This window comes from Manacus vitellinus, unplaced genomic scaffold (assembly GCF_001715985.3).
Source record: "Manacus vitellinus isolate BGI_N305 unplaced genomic scaffold, ASM171598v3 scaffold_7_pilon, whole genome shotgun sequence".
In the NCBI taxonomy this organism is placed as follows: domain Eukaryota; kingdom Metazoa; phylum Chordata; class Aves; order Passeriformes; family Pipridae; genus Manacus; species Manacus vitellinus.
In genome coordinates, this window is record NW_021940813.1 from 14,632,331 (window position 1) to 14,651,010 (window position 18,680).

Consider the following 18,680-nt stretch of genomic DNA (forward strand, 5'->3'; position numbering starts at 1 on the left):
AAATGAATGGGAAGGTTGCTGCATCCGCTGGGGGAAAACCCTGTCCCAGATTAACATACATAAATCTCTCTGTTCCTATTTGAAGTGTTTCCAGTGTGGTGATGGTGTTTTCTCTGTGCAGTTCAGTTCAGAAAATAAAGGAAGAATGGGTAGGACTGTTCTTGCTTTTCAACACAAGTCCTAGTTCTTACTGTGGTTTATTTTGCACCTAGCTGGTTCTTCTAGCAGAAGCAGAAATTCTGGTCTCCAAAAGTATTTGTAGAGACCTCATACAAGACAACATTGAATTCCTTTCCTACTTCATATAAAATATAAAAGAAATTTCCTTGCCTTTGGTTCTTTTACCTATTTCTAAGAGGGTTTAATATACTTCATGAGGTTAAAAGTAGAGAGAACTGGATGAAGTGTTCCCTAGGAACTATGTACTAAGGCTTGAAACGGAAGAACACACTACTGCAGACTTAGGAGCTGCTGCCAAATGATGTCATTTCAGGGGATGGGCTGTTGCTGGTATTTGGCCAGATGTCCCATTTTGCTGATAATTCAGCAAAATTTGGAAATTCTTTGTTGCAGTTCTTTTACTCTGTTTCCCATGTCATTTTAAATTTTTAAGAAACGTCTCACATAAAAAGGTGTGATCATGGAAGAAATGCAATGGCAACTCAAAAACACCAGTCATCTGTAACATTCACCTTTCATGCCCATATGTATTGTGCTGCAGTCCTCAATCGTGGGAACATGTGCACTTTTTCCCCCCAAAGACACAATGTTATGCCACCCACTTACTTGACTAGAATGCAACTGTGGTGCTGCAGACATGATTCTTTCTTGTCCACAGCATTGCACCTTTGCTTTCAGTTGTGCCAAGTGCTCGTATAGTCCTGCCTGAAGGGAATTCTTCGCTTGCTGGTGGTGCTGTTTCTCATGAGCTTTTCCCAGCTCCAGCAGACGGAATTACAGCCTGAAGTCACAACTTGTCATACAGTTAGTCTTAATTTCAGAGACTGGTTTCCTCATTTGTTACGTGCAAATCTGCAAATCAGCCTTATTTTCGGGAGAAGAGTTTGTGATTGGCTGAAGACACTTCAAAGATTGGAGAAAAATGTTATAGGTCTTCTCAACTGAAAGCATTCTTAAAAGAAATTAAAAAAAACTTTCAGAACTGGCACAGTATAAATTTAACATACAAATGAAGCAATGACTTCTGTGTTTCCTACCAGAAGAAAAACTGCTTACTTTTATGCATTGGTGACATTGTCAAGTGCTCTTGTTCTTCTAGAATTATTTCCCCATAAAGCAGCTGACAGCTCAGTATGCCTGTGTGTACACACAGCCTGAAAAGAGATTCAACCATTTTGATGAGAGTAACTTTTCTCATTCAACATAATGGGTAAGTATTCATACCTTTTGACAGTGGTCTTGTTAATGACTCGTGCTTGGAAGAAGCTTTAATAAACAACAACCTAAATTTCTGTAACAGCCTTTGTGAAGGATAAACACTTACATAATCCACATGGATTTGTTCCCCTGTGTCTTTTTCCCTTTGTAAAAGCTCCTCGCTCACTCATTACATGAAATACATTGCAAATATTTGTATCTTCATCTCTTGTTACATTAATAATGATCCAACTCTGAATAGAAACTGAGAAAAGCAGGACACTGATTCAGCTGCTTAAATTTCGAGTTTCAAGTGTGATTTTTGGCATAATGGTCTGAACACTTTGGCTGAAAGAACTACAGAGGGGCCAAGATTATTGCCCAAAATGTGAAATACAGTCTGTCAAAACGAAACATCCAGAACTCTGTTTTCCTTGTGCTTTCTTTAAAGTTTAAGCTCCTGGGAAATACACTATTTGATAAATAATACATTCAGGCTGTGACAAAATTCTGTTTTCATGTTTGTGTGCTAATTAATCAACTGTCTACCCTGTCTAACCTCTTGTCTCCTGTGCTCCTATCTGGATAGTCCAAAGGAAAGAAACTCATATGGGCTCTTTCCTAGGTAGAATAGCAGCCTGTGAGGGAGTCTCAGCTGTTCCTGAAGGGTGGTTGTAGCCAGAGTATGTTCAAAGCTTCACATCTCTTCATGTATTCTCACAGCTGGAGTTGCTGAGCTGCTACATAGACATGAATAGACGGTGTCATTGCCATCTGGGCATTGTCTTGGTGACCTGGCTATTCATTCATTCATGGCTGGGCTTCACAAACAAAGATTTGGGAAGGGCTCTACCCACGTTTGTTACAAGCGCGTTGGTGGCTAAAAAGGCCAATATGAGATAGGCACGTCCGGTTGCAAAAGGCACAGCAGAAAGAGTCCTTAGGTGGTATATTCCGCAAGGCACGATTCTTTCTGCATTGTCTTTTCTCCTCAAGAGTGATCCTGCGTGTGTTCTCGAAGGAGACAGCAGCGTTATAGATGGTGTGTCTCCAGACCTCCCGATTGGAGGCCAGAGTAGACCAGTTATGGTGATCAATATGGCCAAGGCTGAGATGTTGTTTCAGGGAGTCCTTGTATGATCTGGCTATAGTAGCAGAAGAATTGCTTGGGCTCAGTCTGTTCTTTGGAGCACACAGACATCAGCCTCAACTTAATTTCAACAGGGCAGGAGTGGCACAAAAGTCTTGCTTGGCCAAAAGTGGAGAAAGCTTGCACATCTTGAGCTTGCAGAATGTAAATGAGATTCTCCGAGCATAGATTCTGTTACACAGTCACAGAAGGGTTTTTTTCCCCCCTTAATCATGAATCTTCATCTTTTAAGAAAGCAAACAAGCAGAGTAAGAACATACATGGTTTTTGAAAAGAAAATACTTTTCAGTCTAATGATGCCAATATCACTGGTTCCCTAAACTAAATTGAGATCTTTTGCCTACAAAGCCTTTTGAAAAGCCAGAATGTACATAACTGCTATCCACATGACTTTACAGCCATCCTAAAGACATACCTTTGTGGGGAGGAAGGGATGAGAAAAATGGAAATGATGGATAGGGATTTTTTCCGAATAGGGTCCTCCTTAACTTCTAGACTTTGTTTTAATAAAAGCAACAGTTTCTCAACTTAATGAAGATGTGAGGCAAAAGTCTATGAGAGGCTGTTAAAAATGAAGTTACATCACTGTCTTGGGATGTCCCTAAGCTGCACCTTACTGGAAGTTAGGAAGGAGTGACAAAATACTGCTTTATTCATGGAGTTTTCATATATTGTCCTCTAGACAGCTGCCAATGGGTCATCCCATAGGAAGATAACTAGATTTCTGATCTGTTTATAGAGATATTTAGAATCTTTCCACGTGCTTATACTGAAGATCAAGATTGAAATACGAGGCTTGAGTTCCAGCTTTTGGCCATCTCATGCATCCTTTATTTCTAGATACAGAAATTGCTCCTATGACTCAACTCCACCAAAGTTTACTGTCATTGAGGTCCAGAGGATTCAGGTTGGAAGAGACCTACAGCTGCGCTGTTTAATGTAACCCAGTTTATTTGTTACTTGGACCAAGATTCAGTCAGCCCTTTTGGTCTAAACTTGTACAAGCATCCAGCAATAAAAAGTCTGTGCCTTGAATTTAATTAGTTCTGATTCTCACATAGCTGTCTTAGTCCTATCCTTTGCACTGGACAGGAAAAGATCCGAGTCATCATGTCTGGTTTCTGCTACCTCCGGCAACCACATCATCTAATACATTGCAGAAACTAATTAGGAAATTCCATTTCCTGTCACCTCTACTTCTGCTGGTTAAGACTGCAGGGCCTACTTCTCACTTGCAAAACATAATAAAATATCAGTAATGCCACGAGTTAAATTGTCCTTTGTCAGAGAGCTCCAAAAAATGTAAATGCGGGTACAGATTATGTATCTTGGGCTTTTTTTGTGTTAATTACAACTATGTAATATCCTCCCCCTGGACAGAAGGAGTGGAGTTACTGTTGTGACAGAAATAAATGCTTGAAGTATGTTTTTACTTAAGCAATAACTCATCAAAGGCCACACTTCTGATCTGTAGCATATTCCTTGAAGTGGCTGAATAATAGCTGAAGGCTCCCATTCCACTGTCCTTTCATGAAAAATGCTGAGGTTGACCTAAAACTTATCCAGTTGTGCTGCAATGCATTTGAAACACACAAGTTTGATGAGTTGCTCCAAACAGAATAATTCTTACATGACTGCACCATATAAATCTGAATATAAATCTGGACTGTAAAGCAAGAGCAATCAAAAAAATAGACATTACATTATTGCATCTGGGAAGATAGTTTAATTGTCATTACTTTTTATCAATTTTCTATATATCTGTTGATGAATTTAGAATTTCCAGTAATGCCAGACCACACTGCACTAGAGAGAAGAAAGTATTTGTTGAGCAAAACACGATGTTTTCATTTGTACTGCTCTGCCACAGAGCTGTGTCTCAGCAGTGCCACAGTTGGTTTGTGGGCCTGTTTTAGTGTCACTGCCCTGCCCTGTTTTCAGGGGCACACAGGAAGTCCTTCCTTGGCACCTCCTCTGAGAAGCCCTGTAGCTGAGCAGCATTCCTGACAGCTGTTTTTATAATTTTATACTGGCCTTGTGGTCCTTGTAATCTTTTTCTGCTGGCTGTTGAACTCTGAACATGCAAACTGTTCTGCCTGCTCTGAAAGCCTTGTGCTGAGTGTGTGATACGTGTGACATGACAGTTCCATGACAACGGAACATGATCTTATAAATACCAGATGATGAATTCATTTCAGGGACACACCAGAAAGAATATCTGCACTGTGCTGTAGAAAGTCCTTACTCCAGAACTACTCTAGAGAAGATGACAGACAAAATTAAGTGTTCAGTTTTCCCCCCTTTGCTTTTTCTGTTGAGCAGATCCCTCTTCAGGTCACCTACAGCTCCAGTGTGACAGCATAAACATGTATCTCCAACATGCAAAAGTGCTTCTATGGATAACTTCTAATGAGATTAGGTATTTGCCTTTCCCAAGTGTGTTTTACTATGCAGACCTGCTTTAGAAAGATGTCCTGTACTTTCCCTGTCACCAACAGTTAAATCTTGTTTGGAAGGAGAAAAAGAGTTGCCTTATTGTCTCTTCCCTTCAATAGCTGTTTTAGTCTAGCAGTGTTACTTGCATTATTCAAGTCTAGCAAGATGAAATCTGTTTCTATGGCATGGCTATGGCTGAAGTTTTTTTGTGGTAGGTACATTGATGATAATGAGCTGCACTAGTTACTCTGTGGAAACTGTCATTCCTGGCACAGCCTGCAGTGCCATGGTCCCCATCAGCATGACAAAATTGGTCACTTCAATCCAAGAAGATACTAGGTTCTACTGCAATAAAACATATCAACTGTTTATATTGTTGAAATTTTTTAAATACCTTACTACAAATCAATAATTAAACAACTTTGTTTTGCTATTTTCACTTCCTTCATGCCAGGCTTATGAAAGTCTGAATTTATGTAAAACCACTATAATGCTAGTTCCCAAATCTTCGTTCACGAAGCCCAGCCATGAATTGAATAATGCTAGAAAACATTCAGCAGAATCTCAAGTACAGTACAGATTATTTTTTTCCTAGTAGGGTGCCCAAAATTATTATAATAATTGTAAAGAAAAAAAAACTTGTGTTTGTTGGGTTTTCCAACATTATTTCTTGTTTCTAGAATTTAAATTTGAGGTTTTCTTTTTTAATATGCTTCTTAGTCAGGCAACCTTTAAAATCTCAAATGGCTCAGCAGCCTCAATTTCAAGGCCTGAAATAACATCTGAATGTATACTAAATGTAGGAAAAACACCTACACTGCCTCTCCCACCAGTGCCATCCCCACGAAGCTGCTTGGAATTAAATGGTTACGCACTGTTACGCATTTCTCTGGCCACATATGGAATACTTTAGATCTCCATGGATCCAGCTGAGCAGTTTTGTGGGTTTCTCTTTTCCTCAGTCTTTTTCAGCATACCTATGCCCTTTTCTTGCTCCTTCATCTTCTTTTTCACTAAGGCTCCTTCCTAACTTGTATCCAGCAAATACTCTTCTGCAGCCTGATGATGCTCTCTCAGCTCCTACCCTCCTGTCTACCTCTCACCTGTAGGGCAGAAAATGTTGCCTGGACACTCAGTAGCCAGCAGAGCAAACAAGAACTAATCTGGATGACCAGATTTTTCTGGTCAGTGCCTCTGGCACCGTAAACACTGAAAGCAGAAAGTGTCAAGACCTTTCCTACAGCATTGTCCCTGACCCGTCAGTGAATGAGGGGAGATCATTCTCTCCTCTTTTCCTACCTAAGAGACAAAATTTCCTTACTGCTGTGCAAGTGGTGGGAATTGTGTCAGTGCCAGTTCATTTCTCCCCACTCCAGTCAATCACCCAAAGCCTTTCTAAAGTTGCAGTGCAGTGAACCACCACAATCCTGTTGAACACCAGGGGAAGTTTTTGTAAGACTTTCCCCTAGTGGGAGAAACAATTGCTGGATACAGTGCCTGGACTTCACAATCCATCTGTTTAATTTATAGTGTGTCTCAACTGTACATCTCTGTCAACTCCACCTCCAATGGCAAGGCATAAATGTAACTTGGGAGTTCAGCCATTTGGAACACCAGCTAGACAACCGTGATCTATTGCCACCCAGTAGATGAGGATGTTGCTAAGGCAGTTTCTTGACGTAAGAATGATTTTATCTCTTTCTCTCTCTTTTCAACCCTCTTGGCCAGCTGGCATCCCGTTTTCTACTTTTCCAGCAGGCATTGGTTCAGCTTGGCGTGATCCTTCAGAGTGGGAGCAGTAGCCCATTTAGAGCTTAAAACACATAAAGACTAACTGGCTGCAACCCCAGAGAACAACCTTGCAAGAGGCTGATGAGGGCACTTAGCCAGACCATCTCCAAAACACTATTGTTAAAAGAACCTGATATGCATGTTAAGTAAACATCAAATATGCAAAATCCAGCACACATAACATGCAGCTAATAGCATAAGGTAGTGGACTCTGTCTCCAAATAAATAATAGCACCCTCATACCCACAAGCAGTTTCAATATATTCTGTTCACTTTCATTGCCCTCTGGATGGGTCATATCTATAATATAATAAAACTCCCACAGGCTCCAGCAGGACTAGGATTTAGTGTTAAACCCTGGCTAAAATGAGGGGAAGAAATTTCTCTAACGTGCAAACAGGCAAGAACTCTAGAATAAATGTGATCCAGGAAGTGATTATATAAAGGCATCGATAATTTCATTTGCATATAAAATAATAACAACAAGAACGGAAGCTAAATTAGCCCATATATACAGAAACCCTGGGTGTTCAGGATTGGCTATTCATTATTCTCTTGTCATATAAAGCAATTCAGTCTGCAGCTGCATTTCTCTTACAAATCCAATTCAATCAAGAGAACAGAAACATCATTAGCAAACCCACTGATTTATCCACCAGTAAAGTGCTGATACAGGCTTCTGTTCCTGCTGCTAATAAATTTTCTGCATAGAAGTGTTTGCTCTCTCTAGGGATCTCCCATTATTCTAATGGCTACAGATTTCTAACTTTACCAGTGGAATTTTTAAACCTGAAAGTCTAAATTAGTAGGGTTCAAAACCTGTGGGAGTCATAGGGAAAAAACTACACAAGCCATGTATCCAGTTGCCTCAGAGATGTGGCTGGATGTAACTGCAGGTGAAGCAGCACCTGGAGCCTTAGAAAACTGCTGTAGTAAGACCCTTTTTTTAATTTTCTGAAATACAGCCACTATCTCCTGTTTTGCTCATCACTTCCTCTCCCTATTTCCCTCTGTGGGTTTGCCTGCAGAGCCTTGCCTCTTTCTCTGTACCTTTCCCTGGCTCCTGCTTGGTTTGATGCCTTAATTGCAAGCCTGCCAGGCTCATTTACCTCTGCCTCAAACCTCTCTTCTGTAGAACTGCAGGAAATGCTCTGAAAACCCCTGGTAGGTGTTGTCTCCTGTTCTTTTTGTGAGTCTTCTACCACTGGGGTTCTGGGTGGTCGCCTCCAAGCTCATCACAGCACCATCTCATTGATGCTTTCATATGCATGAGCTCTTACACTCTGTTTCAAGTCCTGGGCATGTGCTTCTGTGTCCTTTTCAGAGTGGACTTCAAACAGGGAAAGCCCACGGGGTGTTAAATGACATTGTCTTTTGGGAAGAATTCCCCAAGCTGCAGTTTTTCCATAAGATCTTTAACATCCTTGGGTCATTTTGTCTGCCAGGTTCATGTGACATTTAGTTCGCCTGTGGCCTTTTCATCTTTTAAACACAAAGAAGCTGTTTCCTTGGAATATGGAGGGCAGAATTAATGTTCTAGGCTATCTGGCAGCTGAGAAACACATTCAGTCTGAGCTTTATTTTTTAAAAAAAGTACATAAAGTAAGAATCCAGATCCACCTATGACAATAGAATGTGTTTAATATAGCTTTAATAAAAAGTTTTATTACGTTCCTCACTTGGTATGGTATTATTTTTCTATTTGCTGAACAAGATATCCAGGATAACGAGAATCAGATAACAAGTCTTAAAAAAGAGTTCTTTGTTTAAAAAATACAGGCTCTCCTATCTATCTTATATATGCTATAAATAAAAGATAAAATTATTACCAATATAATACACTTGACAGTTTCATTTACTTACTTTTTCATCTCTCCTAAGTGGAGAATGCTTATGTATGGATGAGTAGTGTGTTCTGCTTTTATATTTTTAATCACATACTCATACATTTGCAAAAAATTTGCTGCCTGGACTGAAAACAGGAGGAAAATGCTCATGTTTAGAATAGCTGTTTGGATTTTTTTAAGGAAAAAAACACCATGTTTATTAGTCTAGGGAATGAGAAGTTTAATATTCTAAACTCAATATTTAATATCAAACATCATCTCATTGTTATTTTTCAAGTTCCTCAGTTGCATTTATCCTGGTGGGGCTTGCCAGGAGGGCTCTCACTCTGACCAGAGTGGTTTGTGCTGTTTTACCCCTGAGTTTCACATTTCTAGTGGGTCTAATATGTTTGGCTTTCTGTGAAGTCAGAAGGAGGCGAAGCGTTTCCATGATGTCAGCAGATCCGAAAGCACACCTTCCTTCCAAAGCCACACCTTATGAAGCTGATGGAGGATACTGTGCATTATTCCTATTTCCATTACCTCCCAGTGAAAAACCTGCAGGGTTTTGCCAGCTCCTGTAGCTCCCACAGCCCAAGACACCCATCTTCTGCAGCCTGTTGGCACTGTGGGCATGCCAAGCACATTATGCCATTGCTGGGTCACTGAGTCATTCCCGTCTTTTCTCCAACATATTACATTTTTGTCACAAACCACAACTTTGGGTATAGCCATTTGCCAGAACTGGACTGTGCAAAGCAGGAAGAGCAGTACAGAAGCAATAAAACATAGTGTGTGGGGGGAAGAAAAATCCCCACACAAAACCCCAAATAGCATTTTGTAACATGTATTAGTAGAAATCTAAAGCTGAGTAGCCCATTAGGAGTAATTTAACTCAGCTTTGTGATACTGTTTAAGGCACCATTCATGTTTACAGACTAGCATTAAAACCTGTAATAAGTTATGAGCTTGTGCCTATAGACACAATTAAAAAAAAAAAGAGAGAACTAAAATTAAATCAGCTGGCTATTACTCAGCCTCCACTGCCCAACTAGATCAGGAAAAGTGTTAAAATGACTCCTGCAATTTTTCTTCACAGCTCTTTCAGTTTAATTTTCAGTTTGCAAAAAAAGGCACCTGAGAATGTTCTTAAACGCTCTCTGTGCCTGCCATCAAAGGAGTTTTCTACTTCAGAAAAAGAGAGCGAGCCTTGTCTCAAAATGTACTTTTGCCAGGAATTCTGTCCTGATTAGGCTGCCTTGGAGCACTTTCTTGGGTGGGTGCCATACTGAAGTTATTGGATGGCAGCCATGTGTTCAACATTCTTATAATAAAGTCTATTCCCTTAATTTGCAGTGCAACAGAAAACTGAGGTTAAGTCTATTGATGCCGCTGGAGAGTGGGGCTAACATACATGTGTATGCAATTATTTTCAGGATATTGCAGTGAATACGTATATGCTCACACAGAAGTTGCATACCCAAGGAACATAAGTATTCAACTTCAGAGCATTTTGCCCCTGCCTGGTTTCTTCATTCACAAATTATTCCACATTCAAATCTCCCCACTGGTACTGATGAAAATGTTGGATAATCCATACATTTGACTCAGCCCCTCCTAAAGACTCTAGGCTGGCCTCTCCAGCCCACATGATCCTACTCCACAACAGGAACTTAGCAAAGCACTTCAGAAAAGGTTTATATCCAAGCCTTCTAGACTGAACTCATCTATGACCAATCTCAAGTGCATTTTTGAGCCTAAATGTTTTAGAATGAGGCAACTGGAAGAATGCCTTCATAGGATTATTGTATCGTGATTCACACAGCAACAGATAAGAAGACTTTTCTCTCTCTCACTTGGAAAAAGAGTTGTCAGCATTTCTCATTTACATTTCACAGATTCCTCAGGGAGGATGAAATGAGATGGGCTGCAGGTGGAAGGAAAGGTTGTATCCACTTGTGGTTTTTCTGTATAGCAGTAATCTGTTTTTCAGATATGTTAATTTACTCTTTCACTCATGAGCTTTCTGCTCTAGATAATGCTTTACTGAGACCACTCATACTCTTCAGACCTCATACTATCTCCTACATGGTTGCCTACCAGGTGTGGGTTATCTGTGTGGCATGCAGAGAGAGAAAGGCACAGAAGCAAGAGTGTATATCCAGAATAAAAAGAGCTAATATTGTAATCTTTCCCTCTGGTGGCCCCCAGACATGGACGCTCACAGAATATCCATGCACGTAACTACAAAATACTGTGCTTAGAGTAACGTCCCTCATGCAAGGAAAGTGAAAGATGGTTCTTTAGTTGCCAGAGGTCCCAATAAACTTATTAATCCTTCATTTCCAATGATGTCTCCTAAAATTTTTTGTACCTGTTAAATCACAAAACAACGTTGTTTATTCTACAAGTGACTTGGGGTATATGAATACAGAGATGAGTCTATCTTTTAACACTGAAGATGTATTTAGTACTCCATAATTAACACCAAAACGGTAATCACTAATTTTCAGATAAAATTAACTATGCTGCATTGGGAAAAAATATGCATTCTGTTGAATATATAATTATATATTTTCTAAAGCAAACACAGCTTATATTTACATATTGAGAAACAGTTGTTGGAAATGTGACCTACTTGGTAATAAGAAACAGTTTTCATTTTGAAGACTGTTTATTTCTTACAGTACCATACCTGACTGTTAAATTCTAGGAGGAATATCTAAATGCTGGCTAAATTGCATCAAATCACTTCTCATTTTTTTATCTTTTCCTTTCTTTCTTTTCCCTCACACTACACAGTACCAATGATCTGAACAATTTTGTTCAGCATTTTGCTAGATGAGCTTTACAAACAGCTCTCTGCACTGAGCAGTAAGAAAGGGTTTTGGTGGCAGCAGTTGGAGTCTAAAGTGGATCAGCCTCACATAACAGGTACAAACAACCCAGGAGAGCATGAGTCATTGCCCTTAGTCTACGCTAAGATGCTGAGAGGTGACCAAAAAGGTCAGCTCTTCTTTACATACATATGAGAGTGTAAAGTGATTCAGTTGTCACCTTACTTCTCTTTAAAATCCATGACCTCTGTAACAGCACTTTGAACAGAAGATCACATGGGAGAGAAAAGTCCCAGTAGGCCTTAACTGTACGTGGAATCACAGAAGCTCAACCTAGAGAGGACAAATGAACCCCCCTTGAGAAAGGCCACAGAGAGCACTCACTACAACTAAACCCAGTTTTTATCACTTCTGATTTCCTTAAATGTTAACATTCAAAAGGAAGCTGTTTTATGAGTCCCTGATTGCATAATCTTTTGGAAATTTGCAGAATTTTTGCAAAAGCATAGGAGTGGCACCCTATACATTCACTCTAATTCTCTGGAAAGTGGCAATGACTGCTATCCACTGACACTGCCTGTGTAGTAGTCAGAAGAGGTAGTATCATGATTAACCACTAGCTTCACTATTAGCAGAGGGAGCCATGGGAAGGGGCCTCGCATACAGCCAACATGGGACTTGAGAACCCACTGAAGCATGAAACCCATTAGAACATCTTTTTGTTAAACCACTGTCTTTAATGCAACTGAATGTTTAGTCAAAGCTAAAACATTAAGTGGAAATGTACTGCCTTTGATTCTGTTTTTAGTTGAGAAGGTTTCATACCTAAGGCAATCTGTCTAGTTAGACAGCCTGAGGAAGGCCAGTAGGAGTGGAAAACAGGAGAAGCAAAGAGGCGGCAGCAGCAGCAGCTATCACACCGCTCTGTCCACAAAGAAAATAGGGACTCATTTTAGAGATAGGATGCTCTGCACTGGAGAAGTGAAGAAACAGATGGAGCCTGGTAAATTAAAACAAAAAAAAATTAATTATGTGCAATGAACTTTCCCTTGCTTTCAAAATCTGTTTCACTTGTCACTGCTGGAAATGGTCAAATATGGTAAAATACAGCATTTCAGACTGATGCCACACCCTCAGTTACAACTAGTGAGACCATCCCATGCCATCTTACCTCTTCCTGACTGATCTTGAGATTGCAGTTAAATTTTCTTCTGCACATTAGGTGGCCTCTTTAAAACATCTCCAAAGATGAACACACTGCTCCAGACTAGGTCAGGAGATACTCCAAGCGTATTGCTGCAGGGAATGAAGGTGCCTTTTGAAGTACCTGGTATCATCACATTAGTATCAGAGTGTCACTACATCTAGAGAAATGTTTGTAGGTTGTTACCTAATCTATGGAAAAGGTTTTGAGCACCCAGTGTAGACAAGGACATTAATCAGTGAAGAATTCTAACCTTTGCTTTCTCTTTTATAGTTCAAATCTGCAATGACACCAGGCCATTTTATAATCCCGTGATGCCAGCATTGTCTGGATCAGTCTGGCTTCCAGTGTAATTTACAGCAGGCCTTTAGCCCTACCTTACAGCTACAAGTGTAGCACCCAAGGAGCCATTCAGCTACAGAGAGTCAGCTACAGAAATGCTGCACACTCCAGCCTTTCTTCTCTTCACTGTGTACTAGATACAAGAGCAAGAACATGGACCAGAATCCAGCTGTAATTCCAAACTAGGGAAATACCTGTTTCTACAGACATCCTTGTTCTGAAATGAAATCCATTAGTTTCTATTCCTAGTAGAAATTTCAGCCAGGTTTTCTATTCCTGCCTTCTTGACACCAATTGAGTATTGTAATGTAGTTTTGCTTAAGGAACCAAAAACTTCCAACATCAGTCTGGTCAGTTCCTTTCTTCACTTGTCAGCATCTCTGTGAGTAGAAATCCCCACTGACTGCTGAGCCATAACAAATACTTGGACAGCTGTTCTTTGCTTTACTCTTTGGACAGAAAAATGACCAACATTTCTGAGTGTGATAGAAAGGGAGTCCTTCCTTTCACTGCATATGTGTTAAAATGCGTAGCTTCTTCCGCACTACCATAGGAATGTCTACCTCATAATTGTAAACCCAATCTGGACAGCACTGTTCAACTTCCCTTGAGGAACTAGTCCCATGGATTTCAATGATGCAAAGTTACCCATAAGTGCAAGCACAGTCTGAATCAGGGTTATTTTTCAACAGATTCTGATATTAATCAAGCACTATGCTGCAAGAGCTTCACAGAATAAATTTAACTAAAGACTATATTTTTAAAAAGAAAATATTTTGTACCATCACCGGCACATAGTGCTGCACACAGTGGGATGCTCTTACCATTTGCCTGCCATTACCACCATATTTCAGAGCTATTTAGTGCCATTCTAGTTAAGGGTCATGTGCTATTTCAATAATTAATCTAATTTTTCAAAGGTGCATATCTCATCTACTTTAATTCCCACTAGGGTCTGGAAGCAGCTTGCTAGTGATCAGCTTTGCTATCATTTTTTTTCCCTTATCTTTACAAAATGGCTTACTGCATCAATCCACTTATTACCTCTTAGAGAAGAGGCATTTACTCCCTGATCCTGCAGTGCTTGTATGGTGTTGGACCTGTAGTCCTTACCGGAAAAACAGATGTGTTCCTTAATCAATGCAAAAGCCTCTGATCATTTTAGCCTGACAGACTGGGATTTTTATTGTAATGGAAAAGAAACCACACATTAACATTGCAACTTTTTATGTGAGCACAGACACACATTACTTTAGGAGCAGGAGCTTGAAACTATAGGCAAAGTACAAACCAATTTCCTTGAAAATTAGGGTTCACACTTCTGTCACTCCTTTGCTTTTGCATTTTATTAATATGTTCTTAAGCAATCGATCTCATTTAAAGTGAATAATATAGTTACATAATTGAATAGATCAATTTGTTATTGATCATGGGAGAAGATGAAATATATCCTTATACTTCACATAAATAACAGAAAATTAGGGTGCTATTGTTGTCACAAAGACAAAAGATGTGCATGCCAAATACCCAATTAATGTAAATCAGCACAATCGGATTGATATTAGTCACTGTAGATGCACTTACTCTGACTGAAGCACTGGCCTTTGCATCTGAAGCAATCAAACTTGTAGTGGTAAAAGTCCGACTTAGGAAAGCAACTAAACTGAAAAAGCTGACTTTGCCACACTCTTCCATATTCATCCTCCGTGTCTGTGAATGTTCACTCCTGTGTGACACTTATCTTTACCTCCAGCATGTCTAGGTATGGGCTGGGGATTACTGGTTATCTCCGATGGTAGAAGCCATCCATATGCCCCCTAACCACCCAGCCTGTTACTTCGGGGTCCCATTTACTGTTTCTTTCCAAAAGCTGATACACAGCGCTTAATTCCTCACAGTGCTTGACGAGATGACAAAGTCACTGCAAGCACTGTTATGTGGCTGAAACGTCGTTTAAGTGGCAGCTCTCGCAGTGCTGTGTGACGCTGAAAAAGCGGCATGAGTCGGTTCAGAGGGGGGTGTGGAGGTAAGAATCACATTGCTGAGCACGGATACAGATAACAGTGAAATAATGTTATGTTTGGGCACAGTGCCCTTGCCCTTGTCACAGATAAACATTAAGAGGCAGTTGCCTCTCAAGGTCAAGGGTGTCCTCAGCTCAAGGTTTCCGAGGAAAGAGGGTCAGGGGTCCTGCCTGGCCCCGGCTGCTTATCCCTGGCAGCCGCCTGAGGACTAGTAATGACACACTGGAGGAAAGCAGTATGAAACTGACACGAACATATGTCAGTTCTCGTTTCGGGGACCCCCGGCTCCGGCCGGGACTCCGCAGCCGCAGCCCCGCGTTTCCCGGCGGGCCGCCGGGCGGCGCTGCCCCCGTGCCCCGCGGGGGCCGGCCGGGCCGGTCGGGCCGGGCGCCCCCCGGGCGGCGCAGGCAGGCGGGGCCGGGCCCGCCCCTCCCGCCCGCCGCAGCCGCCGGAGGCGAGCGGAGCCCGCCAGTGTGGTGCGAGCTGCGCTGCCGCCGCTGCCTGCGCCGCCCGTCCCACCCGGCACGCCCGGCTCACCCCCGGCACAGCCCAGCCCGGCAGGCACGGCAGAGCCGAGCCCCTGCCCTGCTCCCCGCACCGCCCGGGCGACCAGAGCCAGCCATGGGTAAGCCAGCCGGGCTGCGGGGGAGCCGCGCCGCGGGGCCGCAGGGGGAGCCGCGGCTGCGGGCGGGGAGGGAGCGGGGGCAGGTGCGGGGCAGCCCCGGGGGTAGCGGCGCGCAGCAGCTCCAGCCTGTTGAGCGCCCCGGCAGCGCCGGGGGTGCGGGGGAGCGGCCGCCCTCCGCCCCCCTCGCTCCGCGCGCTGCCGCGGGAACTCGGCACAGGGACCGGAGCGGGACGGGCGCGCGGAACCTCCTGTCTAGTGGGGAACGGGACCTCGCTCGCCAGCTGCAGAGCGCTGACCTTCCTCTGAAAATAAATCTGTGTTAACACGGGATCGCGGAGCTGTGGTTTCTCCAGGCGGCTGTGCGCAGCCGGCCGGAGCGCGTCCCTTGCCGCGGTCCCGCAGAAGCCGAGGGGGTGCAGGGCGGCCGCCGGGCCGGAGCGGCCCCGGGTCTCCCGCGCGGTCCCAGTCCCGCCGCTCAGCGCTGGGACCGACTCGGTGTCGGACCGGCTGCCTCTCGGGGTAAGGCGGGGCGAGGGGAGCTGCTCAGCCCCTCTGCGCCAAACCCGCGTCCCTAGATCAGTTTTGCGGGGGGATGAAGTGTGGTCGGGAGAGGAGGAATAGCCTCGGGGGAGAGGAGGGAGAGCCGACCTGCCTTTTGGAGGTGGGCAGCGTTGAGTACGCCCGTGTGCTAGGCGTGATGCGTTTCGGTGTGAGCATTAGGGAATCCTGCGGGCTATTGGAATAACGTGGTGTGCGTTTCCCTCTTGCAGCTTGGGGTCTGCGTGGTGGAGGGAGTTGGGTGTGGATGGAAAGTGGCAGATTCTGTTCCCAAACCTATGGGAGGGGGTAGCGCTTGCATGAGTGTGTTAACAGGAGTAGAAATGGGGCCCTAGGGAGGGAAAGAAAGATTCGTAGTGCACATGGGTCACTCGGTAGTAAGCATTCACCTTGAGCATCCGCATCCTTTTAGCGTGAGCCTTTTAGTGTGGGCTGCTTCTGCGAGCTCTCCTTCAACCAACAATATATCCAAATTAATTAAGTAACAATGAAAGTTATGAGGTTTGGGGGGAAAAAAAAGACAGAAAAATGCAGCTGTATCTTTGGTTTAGTTTGCCAATGGCGTGTTACTGCTTAGAGGTTGCAGCTGCTAAAGCAGAGCTATCAGTGCATGCCCAAGTGTTAATATGCACATACTGATGCTGGCACTGTCTCTGGTTTTAATTAAGAAGAAAAAAAATTAATTACTCATCCAAAGCAAAAGGAAGCTGACAGAATTCCTATGGTTGCTACTTTGTTAAATTAATTCGCATCACCTAATTCCTTAATTTCTAAATGCTTATTAACTGGTTTGTTCCCTAGCTTAGTGAAGATCAGACTCCTGTAGTATTTCCATCTCTTAACTAAGTTTTTTTAACTTTCAACACGCCTTTCAGTGTATGTTAAACTACTGATTCCTGTGGCCTCTGCAACTCTGATGGGTGAAACAAACCAAACCATCATCAAAAAGCTTATTTTTTGCAGGCGTATTCTGATACTCACTTTTTAGACTATGCTTTTCCTATGTGAACTTTTGGTATTAAGTGTAACTGCAGAGTGGAGAGCCTCTCTGCTGTCTAGACCTTACTATTCTTCTCTTACCTTACACTTTTACTTTACTGCCATGGGTTAATGTCCAATGAATCTTGGAATGGGGATGGAAGAGGGAAAGAGAGAAAGGAATGTTTTTTAGTGCCTTATTAAGAGAAGTGTATTGATTTTTAAGGTAACACATGTAAAATTGTTCATAAATGTCTTTGCTGCTAAGTGTATGAAATTGATTTTTCTTCAGTAAATTAAGTTGCTAGCAGTTTGAAATCAAAAAGTTGTTTTAAATCTTTGTCAGTGATTCATGTTGAGGAGAAGCACATTTTTATTTTAATCCTAAAATGTTATACAAACACCAAAGTTAGTCTTGCAGGCTGTGGGTCTGCAACAGTGTATGAAATATATCGTTTATGTCTGTATAGAATGTGTTGTCCTGAATGTAGCAGTTGGGGAAAAGAGGAGTGAAGAGAAGAAAACATTTCTTGAACATTTTGCTCATAATGGTGATGATAACAAAAAACTCCAAGGTCTGTTGACTTCTTTGCTTAGAAGCATTGTTGGATGACCAAACTGTGCCTGACTGGGCAATGGCAGTGTGGTCAGTCTGGGGAGGGGACTTAGAGCACAAAATTCAGATTAAATACTTCAAAAAGAAGTCACAAAAAGAAGCCTTTGTCAGCTGGGAATACAGTCCCCCATGAATGCAAAGTTTTGTTTCTGTCATTGCATAACTGTTGCCTTGGCATTAGGTAGGCTGAGGCTGATGTGATTGTCTCACCAGGACTTGTTTGGAGCCCCAGTGCTGTTGTCGAGCTTCCTGATCTGATGGCAAGGATGTATTTGACTGGTTCTCATTAGGGCCATTTGATTGTCATTACTTGCACAAAAATTTTATGTAGAACTGGCTTAGTAAAGGTGATTTTTTTTTTCTTCATTTTTAGAGGCTGAGAGCCCACCACTGTCGTTGATGTTCATTGGGGTTTTAGCTCCCTCAATACTTCTGAAAGTCTGTCTTCAACACCACTTAGGGTTTGTGTCACCTGGAGGGAGAGTCGTCAGTAATAACCCATGCACTGCTTTGTGCATCTCCTCTCAGAAGTCCTACCCGTGGCCATCTTGCATGTAGAAGATGGGGAGTGGGGCTGTAACTTGACAAAATGAACAAAAATGCAAACGATTTTTGTTCATAAGTGTTTGAAAAGCATGATACAGTGTAATTTCTTGGCAACTGTGTGTTCTCAAAATTTTACACTTTTTCTTCTTTGTACTCCCCAAACTGTTGCTTTCAAATAAGAAAAGTGGTTGGAGCAGAGTGGGTACATGTGTTATGTTTTGTTTGTTGGTTTGTTAAGAAAGAGATACTGAGGAGAACACTGCAAACAGGGGATGAAATTAATGCCTGTCAGACTGCTGCCTTGTGGAGCCTGCAAACCCAGGAGTTCTCAGGGATATCACACTGTGCTGTGCTGGGGCCATCCCCTGTC

At 42.4% G+C, this 18,680-nt stretch overlaps 1 protein-coding gene across 1 annotated transcript in view; it reads left to right on the plus strand.

The window, feature by feature from the left end:
* Window positions 1-15,519: 15,519 nt before the first annotated feature.
* GPM6B (glycoprotein M6B) overlaps window positions 15,520-18,680 on the plus strand; it is a 108,570-nt gene continuing 105,409 nt past the window's right edge. Inside the window, exon 1 of the mRNA XM_029964797.1 lies at window positions 15,520-15,612. Within this exon, the coding sequence (XP_029820657.1) occupies window positions 15,609-15,612 (4 nt within the window). The 5' untranslated portion in view covers window positions 15,520-15,608. The remainder of the gene's footprint in view (window positions 15,613-18,680) is intronic.